Source organism: Priapulus caudatus, unplaced genomic scaffold (genome assembly GCF_000485595.1).
Source record: "Priapulus caudatus unplaced genomic scaffold, Priapulus_caudatus-5.0.1 Scaffold963, whole genome shotgun sequence".
In the NCBI taxonomy this organism is placed as follows: domain Eukaryota; kingdom Metazoa; phylum Priapulida; class Priapulimorpha; order Priapulimorphida; family Priapulidae; genus Priapulus; species Priapulus caudatus.
The window spans coordinates 28,803-43,702 of NW_014578024.1; the positions used below are offsets into that span (position 1 = coordinate 28,803).

The following is a 14,900-nucleotide window of genomic DNA, read 5'->3' on the forward strand; positions in this document are numbered from 1 at the left end:
ATATAATATAATGATAATATAATATCGGTTGTGTTTGTGTCGAACGTTTTGTTACATCGAATGCACCGGCAAATTAGGGAGTATAAAGAAGGTATATAAGCATGAAAAGTAGATTGCATAGTCATGTGATGCACTAAAAACATTAATGCCTGTTGTTGGGGGCACTATGCTCTCATAGTGTTGCTGAGGGAAGGAATAGTTCCTTCCCAAAGCAACACTATGAGAGCATAGTGCCCCCAACAACAGGCATTAATGTTTTTAGTGCATCACATGACTATGCAATCTACTTTTCATGCTTATATACCTTCTTTATACTCCCTAATTTGCCGGTGCATTCGATGTAACAAAACGTTCGACACAAACACAACCGCCGTTCGAAACCCTTGCGTCGAACGCCGAGACGCAGGAGATTCGTGACGTGAACACAATGCGTTATAATAACAATGCGTCGCGCAAGCAATAGTGCCCGCTCAGGCGGGCACTATCGCTTCATAGTGCTTGCTGCGTTATCCAATGGAATTTCAACGATTTATCACGTGATGCACTAACGTCCTATAAATGTTCCTTCGTTTGAATTGAGAGAACCCCGGACGTTAATCTCGAAGCTTCGCTGCTATTTCAGCCTGCGAGGAGGGCGTCACTACGAAGCATCTTTACGTGCGATTCGACCTACAGCTGGATGACTGAGCGTCTCCCGCAACGACAACAAGAGGGCGCCGCTGAGTGACGCATCTCTCCCGGCGACGACGATCTGAAGTAGAGAAAAAACGCTTATCTCCCTGACACGTCGATTTTCGCGCGTTTCTACTTCCGCCCGACAAGTCGATTTCCGCGCTTTTCGGCATCCGTCCGACGCGACGAACCGAGACGCGAAAAACTGGGGATGCCTCGGCGGCGCTCGGACGTGGCCGACGCGGCGATGCGGGAACGTTGCCTCAGCGTCGTCCTCGGACGCATGACGATGAAAGCCCTCACGGCCGGCAACGACGAGGACGCGTCGTCCCTGCTCTCGCGCTGGTCCTACCTGCGCGACGAGAACGAATCGTTCGACCCGCACGCTCGCTCGATCATCTACGGATCCACTACGAAGCGAGAGCTCGTCTCGCGCCTCGTCGAGTACTGCGCAGAGAACGCCACAGTCGCCGACGTCGCCCAGCTGGATTTGCTGGCGGTGCGCGCGGCCGGGAACGCGACGTGGCAGGCGTACGAGCTCGCCGACGAAGTCGCGATCGAGGGGGCGCTGCCGAGTGACCAGCAGCTGCGGAAGCGCCTGCAGAGGGCGCTGGCGCCGCTTGTCGAGCACGACGTCTACGTCGAGACGAGAGCCGGCGCCACCTGGATGTGGCTGTGGATGCACGGCGGCGGCGGCGGGCGGGTTTTCCGCGCGTCGGACGTCGTGTACGCGGCGTGCGTGCCGCACACCGCGCACGTGTTCACGACTCGGACATCGCCGATGCGCCGGCGCGCGCTGACGCACGCCCTCGCCGTCACGTTCGGATGCTGCGAGGTGCGCGAGATGCCGCTGAGGGGGCGCTGCCTGCGCTCGCTCGCCCGGCTTGCGCTGCAGCGCAACGCGCTCCCGGGGCTCTCCCACCAGCTACACAACGAGCTTGATCTGCCCGCGGCGCCCCCTCGTGGTCGAGCGAAGCGCGCGGCGCCCCCGCGGTTGGACGGGCGGGCGGTGCGGGAGGACGAGGGGGAGCGGGCGGCGAAGCGACAGCGGGTGGACGCGGCGTACGGGACGAAACCACAGCCGACGCTGGAGCAGGTACTAATTAGTAGTAATTAGGTAGTCAGGGTTCTCCCTACGTTGCGCAAACGGGGCGCGCGTGCCCCGTTTGGGAAAACTCCCCCCTGTTTGAATTGTTGCGCCCCGTTTGGGAAAACTCCCCCCTGTTTGAATTTCATCCTGGGGAGAACCCTGGTAGTGTTGAGTACGTGCTGTTAGTAAATAGTGATACATTGTAGAATTCACTGTAATTAAATAGTATTTAAGACGACTCGACCGACGTTCGATTTCTGGCTCGCGGACAGAACTGCAAAGCTTTTTAAAAAAAAATCTCTCTAGATATCACACCGCTTCTGTTCTAACGCCCACTGACGACCACCGTTTTCGTTCCAGGTGCAGTACCGGCTGAAGACGCGTTTCCGCGGGCTGCAGGCGGCGGAGATGGACTCCGGGCAGCTGTTCCGCTGCCGCGTGACCTTCACCGGCAGCAGCGTTCTGGACGGCTTCCGAAACCTCGTGTCTGCGGGCATGGCGACCTGGCCGCTGCCACCTCACGTCTCCAACCTGCACAGGATGGCTCGCAACCTCATCGTGCTTGAAGATCGCAGAGACGCGCATACGAGCGGGTAGCGTCGTCACGCCGACCGCAGCGACGCACAGACGGGCGGGCAGCATCGTCACGCCGACTGCAGAGACACGCAGACGAGCTGGTAGCGTCGTCACGACGACCGCAGCGACGCACAGACGGGCGAGCAGCATCGTCACGCCGACCGCAGAGACGAGCGGGTAGCGTCGTGACGACGACCGCAGCGACGCACAGACCGGCGGGCAGCATCGTCACGCCGACTGCAGAGATGCGCAGACGAGCTGGTAGCGTCGTCACGACGACCTCAGCGACGCACAGACGGGCGGGCAGCATCGTCACGCCGACCGCAGAGACGAGCGGGTAGCGTCGTGACGACGACCGCAGAGACGCGCAGACGAGCGCGTAGCACCGTCGCGCCGACAGCAGAGATGCGCAGACGACCAGGTAGCGTTGTTACGCCGACCGCAGAGATGCGCAGACGAGCGGGTAGCGTTGTCACGACGACTGCAGAGACGCGCATACGAGCGGGTAACACTGTCACGCCGACCGCAGAGACGCGCAGACGAGCGGGTAACATCGTGACGTTGTCGTGCCTACGGGGGAAAGGATCGGAAAGGAGGCATGTTGACTTCACAACTTCACGCTAGCAGAGGAAGCTTGAGGACGATTTCTTAGGAGACATCATGACATGTGTTGACTACATCTTCATAACATTGTTGTCTGCAGGGAAAGTCTGCAGACATGTTTGTTGTTTGCTTTGAAAACTCAACGATGAAGTCGTTGTAACGTAATCACGTCGTGCTAGCTCGTAGCTATGGGGAAGATTTGCAAGGAGCTAGCGAGTTGGGATCTTATGCTATCACTTCATAACCTTATTCTGCTAGCAGAGAAGGGAGCTTTTCTTGAGTGGCTAGGAGCAACATGAACTTCACAACCTGCAACGAACCTTATACCAAGAAGAGGATAGATCTATGTACGATATAATTTTTCTATTCTGAATCTATTTTACATTTTATGTCATTTTAATGTTTCCTAATACTTGACCTTGTCAAATTGTTTTAGTAATTTGATATTTGTTGCCATATTAGACTAGCGTGAAAATTAGTTCTTATTACACACGTATTTCTTAGAAATGTGTTATGGAAAGTTTTTCCATAGGATTTTATTTTGTTTAAATTACATTCTTCAATATCGTTGATATGATTATTAATTTATTATAGGTCATGATCATAGTATTGGTGACAATCACAGTTGTGTAAGCTTCCCCACTTTATGTCTTAATGTACTAGCTTACAAGTAAATAGTTTCTTATTCTTCATCATTTTAATTTCTGTTGAATGTACAAATTCACATTTTATTAGACATAAGCCGCGTTTACACGTAGCAATAAATTCGGTATTTAGCGTTCACACGAGGCAAAATACGCAGTCCAAGAAATACGGAATCTAAATAGATTCGGTATTTGTTGAAATACGCGGCTTCCCAGATGCCGAATTATTTGCCGTGCTTGAGAAATTCCGAATCTCTTGGACTGTTGGACCGCGTATTTCCTCGTGTGAACGCTAAATACCGAATTTCTGAAGCCGCGTATTTTATAGACTGGTCCGCGCTCAACAGTTACACTCGCGTAACGTGAGTATGTCGAGCCTGGACCAGTCTACGTATTTTATCGGCAGTTGCTGTGCACTGATTGTTTATTACGCGTTGATCGCTTGAACGCATTGTTTTTTTTTCAGTGTACTAAGCAGCTCGCAGCTCGCAAATACGGCATTTCTGAAGCCGTGAAACAGCGTGTGAACGCTCGGTCGCGTATTTGTCTCAGATTCAGTATCTCGCAAATACCGAATTTCATAAATACGGAGTCGTGTGAACGCGGCTATAGTAAAATGGGTGTAGAAAAGTATTATGACAATAAAAAAAAGTTTATTACAATCTTCAAAAGCTCTATTATTTTACAGGCTTCACCTAGTACATTTAATAAAAACACGTTCAGTTTATGTACAAAGAAACCTTTTCGACGAGATCCGTATAAAATTTATATACAGTAGTTTATAAATACAAAAATCATGAACATATATAAAAATACATTGTCGATATGAATCAGTTAGGATGTACAGAGTACGAGGAGTTACTGTCGGTGTCTCTCTGTGCCGGGTAACTTGCGGTGTGGTTATGCGATGTGTGATGATGACCATCGATCTCTAACAACACTTTATCCAACATGCCCTGGAATGTCTGCGACTCGTCACGGTTTTCACCAGTGCTGCCACCTGCAATCGAAACCCTCCTGGAGCCAGACTCGTCGATTTCCTTGACGCGATAGTCGAAGATCTTGTTCCGGTCTTCAGCCTTGGAAGCTGGTGAAGTCGGTGTTGTTAAAGGAATTTACAAATTACTTCATAACATCTTAACTACTCATCAAGTCAAACACTTTAGATCAATCAGTTCAAGATAGAACAAATTTTTTCCCAGCCCCATCTAGAACCGCTTCTACCAGATTTATAATTGACGTCCGTATAAATATTTCACAATTTGATTGCAGCGATTACAAACTGAATTATTGACACATTATTGTCAATATTATTATAATAATCATTATTATTAATATCATCATCATCATCATCATTATTATCTTTAATTATTGCAAGCTGAATTAGTGATAGCAAACTCACAGTGATTCGACATGGATTTCGTTGGCGTATCCGGCTCGTCGTACACGCTCGACGTTCTGTGTTGCAGCAGCGCTTGTTCGGGCGAAAACAAATACTGGCCATCTTCATACGTCCTCAGTTGGCCACTGAGATGTCGATTGCGTGACTCCTAAAAATCAATTCGTTTCGTTTAGCGAGGCGTTACGAGGAGATCTGCTAGGTTTTTCCACGCTCGTAACTTTACGACGTTTCTGTCTACGAGAACAAAAAAGACCATTGTTGTTGTACCTCAGCGATCTTGGTGGTAACTCGTCAGCGAATCTCTGATAGCAAATATTCGTCGATCATCATCGGTACTAAGACTAGTACTAGCGCGTGCCACGCCCCTACCCTAGAGAACCGCTCCCGAGGGAAACACTCGACGTGCCCTTTATATAGACAAGTGTTGTTCTATAGAGGTTTGACTGCATCGTAGGACGGGAGGACGTCTCGACACTTATGGTTTGTTGACGATGCGCATCACGTTGAGGCCAGCAATCTCGTTACCGACAACGGGGCCCGCATTTTGCGTTTTTCGCTCGCGATGCTTTCTACCTGCGAGTGTATGGTCACTCTAGCTTCATGCAGCTGCCTCTGGCAGTCGTTTAGCTGCGTCATCAGTGCCTGTAGCTTGTTTTCCCGCTGTCGAATGTCTCTGCTCGCCGCGTCCCGACTCTCGCGACTCTCATCCCCGCAACGACGCAACTCAGTCTGCAGCGACGCCACCTGTAGGGATAAAAGTGTGATAACCGAGACTGCAGTGACACCACTTGTACACGTAGGGATAGTGTGATAGCTCAAACTGCAGTGACGCCACCTGTAGAGATAATGTGTGATAGCTCAGACTGCAGTGAGGACCAGGGCCGTAGCCAGAGGTAAATTTTGTAGGAGGCAAATGTTGTGAGTTAAAGAACAAGTAGCGAAGCGAGCCAATAGGGCGTGGGGTATGGGGCCCGCTTAATTTTTTATTTTTTAGAAATTTTGTAGGAGGCATTTGCCTCCTATTGCCTAATGGTAGCTATGGCCCTGGTGAGAACCCTGTAGAGATAGTGTATGATAACTCATACTGCAACATTGGCACCTATAGGAATGAGATGTGATAACTAATTAGAGTGAAGTGATGCTACCAGCCAGTAAGATAAGTATACGAGATAATAATATATTTCTAACTATGTACACTGCAAACTGGACAGAACAGTAAAAGATAACATCATAAGTTGTGCGAGCCCCGTGCATCATCATCTTCACTATGACCATCATCATCATCATCATCATCATCATCAGCATCATCATCTTTAGCATCATCATCGTCATCATTATATTCACCATGATCATCATCATCATGACAATCATCAGCATCATCGTCATCATCATCATCGTCATCATCATCGTCATCACCACAAAAGATCAACGCAGGTAATTAGTAAGGGTCCCTTCCTCGCCGCAGCACCGAAGAAAACGAGCATTAAGCTTAACGAGGGCAGCGTTGACGGGCGACGCACACCTGAGATTGATGCTGCGTGCGCTGCTGCTGCAACTCCCTCTGCTGCTGCTCCAGCTCTGTGGCGAGCGATGCCTCCCTCACTCGCAGCGCCCCGATCTCGTCCGTCATCCGTTCTGCGTCCGCCTCTTTCCTCTGAAGCATGCGAAAAACACACGACACTGAGCATTTCCTTCGTAGCTTCCTTAGCTCCACGCCAAAGAGAGAACTGACGCTTAACTTTCTTCGTAGCTTCCTTAGCTGAAGAAAAAGCCACTCCGAACAGGTTGACTGAGCCATGGCGACACGTCGTGGATAAAGTTTTGTAACCGACCCGATGGGGTAGAGTGATTAAGGATACTCTCAAGGTTTTAGGCAAAATTTTACCGATTTTTCATTTTCAACTTTATTCGATGGCTAACACTATGTAATTAAAACAAGTGATTGATTTTATTCATTCGTCAATAAACGTTTAATCTTCATTAGAGCAATACCCATGCAAAAGGTGGAGAGTATCCTTAACAGGCAGGAGCAATGATTTCGCAATAAATCCTTGAAAGTACAACGACTCACGTTGTATATGTTAGCGAGCTGCTGTAACTCTGTTCTCAGCGTGCTCTCCCTCTCCTCAACATGCTCCAGCTTAACGGATGCTTCGTGCAGCCTCTCTCTCACCTGTCAACGACAAGTCCCTAATTATCACCATCAATAATTATGTATTTATATTATCAGGAGTGGATAATAGATATCTCTATTATCTAGTGGATAAGAGTGGATAATCACTCTTAATTCACTCTTAACCACAATAAGAGTGGATTATCAGGAGCGTATAAGAAAAATCTCTATTATCCACTCCTGATATTATGTATTATGTTATATTATTATATTATGTATTATATTATATACTATATGTACACACACACATACTCGTATATGCACACCTGCCCGCACGTGAACACAACCAGCACAAAAACCCAAATCACGCATACTACTGTACTACATAAACTATCTGATATACCATCAACAACATACTATCCCATCCGGGATACATAGCGAACCCGACGTATCTCCTGTATAACATTACAAATGATATAAATATGAATTTAATTAATTAAATAATTAAATATATAATAAATAATAAATAATAATAAATAATAAATAAAATCAATTTAATTAATGTCGCTACGTGAATCTAGTTTCGCGAGGCAGCAGACGAACAACATGCGCGAATCTCATGCTCGTCGTCGCCGTCGGCAACGCCACGCACCTGTCGCTCGCTGTCCCTCCACGTGTCAGTCTCCGCGGCGACAGCGCGCGTCTTTGCGTCGAGCTCCCGGGTCAAGGTCGCGACCTCATCCTTCTGGAACGCGACGATGCGCTCGAGGTCGGAGACGAGCTTACAGATGGCAGCACCGTCCACCTCGCTCTTCTGCCTCGCCTCGCCGAGTCTCGCGGCGACGTCTCGCGTCTCGAGCTGAGACGCGTCGAGATGCCGCTGCAGCTCCTGAATCTGAAGCCAACGGATCGAGACGACGATGACGATCATGATGCTGCTGATGACGATGATGATGGTGATAACAATGAAGTTGCTGCTGCTGGTGATAGTGCTGCTGATGACGATGACAATGCCGATGGTGATGACGATGACGATGCTGCTGATGATGATGACGGTGATGATAACAAAGGTGATGACGATGACGATGATGATGGTGATGACAATGAAGTTGCTGCTGCTGGTGATAGTGCTGCTGATGACGATGACAATGCCGATGGTGATGACGATGACAATGCTGCTGATGATGATGATGGTGATGATAACAAAGGTGATGACGATGACGATGATGCTTATGATGATGATGATGATGATAAATCAGGTGATGATTCTGCTGGGGACAATGATGATTTCGATGGCAATTCTGATAATGACAATTGCTCCACCAGATAGATAAATTTGAAATAAAATAATGATATTATATCATAATATCAAATAAATAAATGAAATTCTCAACAAAAACATTGAGAAGAGCATAGATAAAAAAAACGGCAACCGGCGATACACGGCAAGGGACAAGTGAACGTGCGAACGACAGCTGCCTACCTGTGTGTCCTTCGCGCGTTCTTTCTGCACGGCGCCCTCTAGATGCTGATTGAGTTGCAACGCTTGCTGTTCCATGTTGACGCGGAAAGTCTTGAACTGTTGCTCCAAACACTGAACCTGTTGCCGACAGCAAACACGTTAAACCATTCGCAAAACGCGCCACGACTATAAAGTTGGAAACCAAATGCATTCAACTACGGACGTTCCTATGTTGCCCACGTCAAGTTACAGTATTAAGTTATTAGTTACGGATTTCGGCCATAGATGGCGCCACGCACCTGCAGGGTTCGCTGCTGCAGAAGTGCCTGCTTCTCCGCGGCAGCCGCTCGCAGCTCCGTCGCGTCGAAGTCTCTCTCGCTCAGCTCGCTCTCCGCAGATCTAGACGGGAAGGAGCAGTCAGTACGCTGACGTAACTACGCCAATGTAACTATGCTTACGTAACTACGCTTATGTAATGACTGACGTAACTACGCCGACGTAACGATGCTAATGTAACCAGATGCGTGTTCAACAGCGCGAACGCTCGCAGCATGAACGCAACGCCACTTGAATGACAAGCGCTCGATATATCCAAGATGGCGGCCACCATGCACCATGGTGGCTTCCTCAGCGGATTTTAATCGCGAGATTTTAATGTCTTCGAAAAAGTACTATTAAACGAATTAGCAGACGAAATTGATATGATCTGAATTCAGAAGTGAATGAAAGAATAAAAGTCAGAAATGTTAGATTCGCATTCGCCAGATTGCCTGTCGCCATCTTGATAACAACTCGCGCGATGCGCGAACAGTCTCGGGAGCAGGATCGCGCGCGCTCGCGAGCGCTCGCCCGCACAGTGTCGTTCAGAAGGCGAGCGTTCGCGCTGTTGAACACGTCTTAGGCTCTATCGTTGAACGCTCATTTAACGTGTAGTAGTAACGTACATTTCAACATTTCATTTTACCACAAAAACCCTGCGCGGGGTTATATACTTATAATAATAGTATGATAAATACTATTATTAATTTTTAACGATGCAATCGGTGATCTTTTTGTGTAGTTATAATTTTAATTTTATAATAACTGCGGATTCGGTCACCCATACGTTATTTGTGTGCGATCTCGCGGGGAATTAAATATACGCCGGCGAGGCGGCTGCACGATCTGGCTAAGGCATTGTAATCAATCGAACAAGGATTGACTCTGCCCCGTGGAGCCTCGACGCGCGACCGGAGCTCCCCCTGGCGACCGGAGCTCCCCCTGGCGACCGAACAACGCGCGCTCGTCGTCACCTGAGTCGCCGCTGCAGGTCGGCGATGCGATCCGACTGCTCTTTTGTTCGCTTCTCGGCGGCGGCGAGCTGCGACGATGCCCTCGTCATCTCGGCGACGAGCACGCGCGCCTGCGTCTCCTGCAGCGCCGCCTCCTCCCTCGCCGCTACCAGCTTCTCCTCCGCCTCCTCCACCTTGCTCTCGTGCTCCGTCACTGAGAAGCAGAGAGGAATGAGATAAGTATAGACATCTCACATGCCCGATCGGGTAGAGCATGATGTCGATTAATAGCATTATAATCTTAACATCTCACAAATCAAGCTGTGTACCGATGAGAATGTCGATAAATAGGCCATTTCTAACTAGACATCTCACGATGCACCGTAGTGTAGCGTGAAGATGCTATAAATATGCATATAATCTTAGACATCTCACATTGCAACGGCGTGTGTACGAGAGATGTTGATACAAATAAGCATGATAATCTAGACATTCTCACATGCACCCGGTCGTACGATGAGAATGTTCGATAAATAGCTATTAATAATCTAGACCATCTACATGCCGCGTGTGTTATCGATGAGATGTCGATAAGAATACGCATTATAGTATCTTAGTACGTCTCTAGCATGGCACGCGTGTGTTACGATTAGAGTCGATAAATACCATTATAATCTTAGACAATCTCACATGGCACCCGTGGTGTACTGATTCAGATGTCTGATAAATAGCATTATATATCCTTAGACATCTCGACATTGCACTGCGTGTGTTATGATGAGATGTCTAGTAAATAGACTATAATCGTTAGACATCTCACATGCACGCGTGTCAGATGAGATCTTATAAATAGCATTATAGATCTTAGACATCTCACATGCACGCGTGTGTATCGATGAGATGTCGATAAATAGGTCATTATAGGATCTTAGACATCTCACATCACGCTGTGTGATGATGAGATGTTCGATAAATAGCAATATAATTCTTATTGACATCTCACAGGCACTGCGTGTGTATGAGAGATGTTTGATAAATAGCATTATAATCTTAGACAATCTCACCATGCACGGGCGGTGTACGATGAGATGTCGATAAATAGCATTAGAATCTTAGACATCTCACATGCAATGCGTGTGTACGATGACGATTCGACTAAATAGCATTTATAATCTGGACATGCTCACATGCTACCGTTGTAACGATGAGATGTCGATAATAGAGTTATAATCTAGACATCTCACATCACGCTGTGTACGATGAAGATCGATAATAGCATTATATATCTAGACATCTCACATGCACGCCGTTTGCTGATGAGATTGGATAAATAGCATTAAATCTTAGACCTCACATGCACACGTGTGTCTGATGAGATGTATAATTAGCGATTAAACTTAGACATCTCACATGGCACGCCGTGTGTCTGAGGAGATTCTATAAATATGCATTAATTAGATCTTAGACATCTCACATGCACCACGGTGTACGACTGATGAATGTCTATAAATAGCATTATAATCGTTCCACATCTCACATGCACGCGTGTGTACGATGAGATGCTATAAATAGCATTATATATCTTACACAGCTCACAGTGCACGCGTGTGTATGATGAGATTGTTGATAAATAGCATTATAATCTAGACAATTCTCACATGCACTGCACGTGTTACGATGAGATTCGATCTAAGTAGCATTATAATAGTAACATTCACATGCACGCTCGTGGTGTACGATGAATGTCGATAAATAGCATATAACGTTAGACCATTCTCACTGGCACACGTGTGTACGATGAGATGTCGATAAATGAGTCATTAAATCTCGGACATTCTCACATGCCGCGTGTGTACGATGCAGATGTCGATAAAATCATTAATAATCTAGACATCTCACATGGCCATGCGTGTGTACGATGAGACGCTGTCTATAAATAGCATTATAATCTAGACCATCTCACATGCACGGCGTGTGTAGATGCGATGTCCTATAATAAGCATATAATCTAGACATCTCACATGCACGTGGGTACGAGAGTATGGTCTATAAAATAGCATTATATACTAGACATCTCACTATGCACGCGTGTGTATGATGAGATGTCGATAAATAGCATTATAATCTTAGACATCTCACATCGCGCGCGTGTGTATGAGTACACAATCGATATAAACGACAGCAAATTATGATGTCGTCATCTCTCTCGTGCGCACCCTGACGGTGCTAACGACGTGCAGCGCAATCCTCGGCAGGTGGTGCGCGGTGGAAGCGATGCTTCGGAGGACGAGGAACGAGAACGGGAACGGAGGGAGACCGTGTACAGCCAGCACCACTTGCTGGAGGAAAGCACGTCCCGCATCGCCGAGCTGGAGGAGGCGTCAAGCTGCCGCGGCGAGGTGCCAGGTAGGGGAATGTGAGAGGGAGAGAGGGAAGGTGATGTAGAGGGGAGGGGGGGAGGTGGTGGAGGAGTAGGCATCGGCCTGCATTGCATGAGCGGAGGAGAGGAGGCGGCAAGCCTATTGCGAGACCCACGTACGAATCACGGGGGAGGAGGAAGAGGGGGGAAGGTGGAGGAAAGCACGGCCCGCAATTCGCAGAGCTAGACGGAGGTGTAAGCTGCCGCGGAGCAACAGGTATGGTGGGAGGAGGGAGAGTGGAGGGAGAGAGGAGACCGCGGGAGGCGGTGGACGGAGGGCACGGCCGCATCTGCGAGCTAGAGGAGGCCGCAAGCTGCCTCAAAGAATCCAAACGTAACGAATCAGCTGGGGGAGGGGGAGAGGAGGTGGTGGAGAAGCGGCACAAGCGCTCGCGAGAACCCAGTAAACGAATCGAGGGAGAGGGTAGAGGAAAGGTGCTGCAGGAAGTGGCAAGATGCCCGCGAGAACCAGGTAAGAATCACGGGAATGGAGGGGGGGGAGGCGAGGCTCAAGAGAGTAATTAATGCACTCATAAAAACTGGATGAAATCATGAGTGAGGCCAGAGGCGATCATCTGGCTATCCAGTCATCGGGTCTCTCATCAATTTGTTGAAAACGATCCAATTATGATACATAATACGTGATGCAATTGATAATTACGATTCCAGTGATGATCTAAATGTCAGGCTCGAAGTCCAGAACCAGAGCAACGAGGAGGCGCCAGAGTAGCTAGTCGAGAGAAATCACAGCGATCAACCGATCGTGGAGCAGCAAGAAGCCAAGAAACTCTCAATTGTCGATCGGCGTACTAGGTAAATGCTAGGCTCTTACGTTTCTGCGGCGAAAAAGACGCTACGCAAGGGTACTACAAAACGTTAGCTCAAGATCACAAACTGTGGATCTGTGTCAGTTTCACACTGCATGTGTCAGTGTGTGGATTTTTCAGAACTAATTGTCACACCTGCATCTTATCTATCATTTATCACCATTATCTATCACCTGTGTGAATTGTCACACCTGTGTGGATTGTCACAACTGTGTGGATTGTCACAACTGTGTGATTGCCACACCTGTGTAAATTGTCACACCTGTGTGGATTTGTCACATCTATCTGATTTGTCACACCTGTATGACACAAGTCACGCCGGCATCATATCAGAAATACATACCATGTGAGTACAGTAACTCGTGCATACATTACCATGTGAGTACAGTAACTCGTGGCATACATTACCATGTGAGTACACAGTTAACTCGGTGGCATAACATTCACCAGCTGAGTACAATAATGTCGTGGCGTACATTACCATGTGAGTACAATAATTCGTGGCATACATTACCATGTGAGTACAATAATTCGTGGCGTACATTACCATAGCAGTACAATAACACGTGAAATTAACTGGAAAAATTGAAAACAAGTTGAGAGATCGAGTTTACATCGTCGTCGTCGTTGCTATAGGAACGCGAGCGCGCAGCAGCAGACGCTGGATCGGGAAGCTGCGGAGCTGCGGCGGGACCTTCAGCAGGAGCGCGAGGAGAACGAAGCCCACGTCAGCGAGCTCGAGGAGCAGCTGCGTAGCAACCGCAACCTCCTCATCCGCAAGCAGCAGCAAGGTGCGCTGGAGGAAGAGGGGAGAGGGGGGAGGGGTGGGTGCGGCCGACGGTTGAACGATGCAGGCGGTGACTCATGGGGAGGGGTCCGGTGGTCGGTATTTTTCTATTATCGTTGTCAGAAATTTCGTTTAGTTTTCTTACCTTTGTTTTGTGTAATTTCTTTAATTTTACATTACAAATATACAGGCCATCGAATATCCAGATTTTGTTGGCGAGAATTACCGCCCCAGAGGGCTGGTAACAGTAATTTTTATAACCAGCCCTTCCACATAATTACCAGCCTCACAATTTGTTGTAAAATAAGGTCAATGTTTCACGCTTGCATCTTTATTTCAAATTTGTAAAATGTTGATTAGAGTTATGGTGTGATTTCCTCAGGTAAAACAGTAATGTAGCATAAATAAAAAAAGTTAAGTTCTCGCTAACGACGGCTGAAACCACCGCTCGGAGGGCCGTGTTTGCCAATGTTACCAGGCCCCCAAATAATTGTCGGCATAATGTCGGTGGGCTGATGATAATTTCGCGCCCTGCTATAATTAATTACTTTAATTAATTACTTTATATAAATAATTAATGTGATTTCTTTTATTTTTTTAAATTTGCTTTATTAATTGATGATCGTAACAAGTGATGCTTATTCAAGTTATGATTACACCTTGGTTTATAATTACTGACAAAAGGACAGCTAGATGTAATTTTAATCATTACATCTTTAACATATTTTAATCTATTTAATTATTACATCTATGTGACGAGATCGTTGCAGTAAGGTAGAATAACATCTAAGCGACGACACGATATTACAGTGAAAAATATATGATCATATATAATACATAATATATATATATAATATAATAATAATAAAATAAAAATATATAATAAATAATATATAAATAATAATTATATAATCAAAATATATGATAAATAAGTATATAGTAAAAATTATATAATAAAAATATATAACAAATCATATAATAATATAATACAATAATCTGTGACAGTGATCTCACTCATCAGCCACTCATTCCTC

At 46.8% G+C, this 14,900-nt stretch overlaps 2 protein-coding genes and 1 long non-coding RNA gene across 3 annotated transcripts in view; 2 read left to right on the forward strand and 1 right to left on the reverse strand.

Annotated features, from left to right (window-relative positions):
• The window catches only part of LOC106814690 (centromere protein N-like), a 6,775-nt gene extending 2,996 nt beyond the window's left edge, over positions 1–3,779 (forward strand). Inside the window, exons 4-5 of the mRNA XM_014819036.1 lie at positions 623–1,768; positions 2,123–3,779. Of these exons, the coding sequence (XP_014674522.1) occupies positions 884–1,768; positions 2,123–2,359 (1,122 nt within the window). The 5' untranslated portion in view covers positions 623–883 and the 3' untranslated portion in view covers positions 2,360–3,779. The remainder of the gene's footprint in view (positions 1–622; positions 1,769–2,122) is intronic.
• Positions 3,780–4,218: 439 nt separating this feature from the next.
• LOC106814683 (paramyosin-like) lies at positions 4,219–10,263 on the reverse strand. The gene is made up of 10 exons (XM_014819029.1): positions 10,209–10,263; positions 9,855–10,047; positions 8,862–8,961; positions 8,584–8,700; positions 7,753–7,995; positions 7,059–7,160; positions 6,510–6,641; positions 5,561–5,731; positions 4,988–5,135; positions 4,219–4,672 (listed from the first exon to the last, which is right to left on the reverse strand). The coding sequence occupies exons 1-10, from the start codon at positions 10,261–10,263 to the stop codon at positions 4,416–4,418; spliced, it is 1,518 nt and encodes a 505-aa protein (XP_014674515.1). The 3' UTR covers positions 4,219–4,415.
• Positions 10,264–13,011: 2,748 nt separating this feature from the next.
• LOC106814691 overlaps positions 13,012–14,900 on the forward strand; it is a 9,975-nt gene continuing 8,086 nt past the window's right edge. Inside the window, exons 1-2 of the long non-coding RNA XR_001394641.1 lie at positions 13,012–13,065; positions 13,716–13,870. This is a non-coding gene — a long non-coding RNA (uncharacterized LOC106814691). The remainder of the gene's footprint in view (positions 13,066–13,715; positions 13,871–14,900) is intronic.

Excerpts from the sequence above, each read along its gene's own strand:
- LOC106814683 (XM_014819029.1), bottom strand. The coding sequence starts at position 10,263 with ATGTCTAAGATTATATGCATATTTATAGCATCTTCACGCTACACTACG. Across the intron at positions 6,642-7,058 it reads AGCTCGCTAACATATACAAC|AGGAAAGAGGCGGACGCAGA; the intron begins GTGAGTCGTTGT and ends CGCATGCTTCAG. Across the intron at positions 4,673-4,987 it reads GAAATCCATGTCGAATCACT|CTTCCAAGGCTGAAGACCGG; the intron begins GTGAGTTTGCTA and ends CGACTTCACCAG.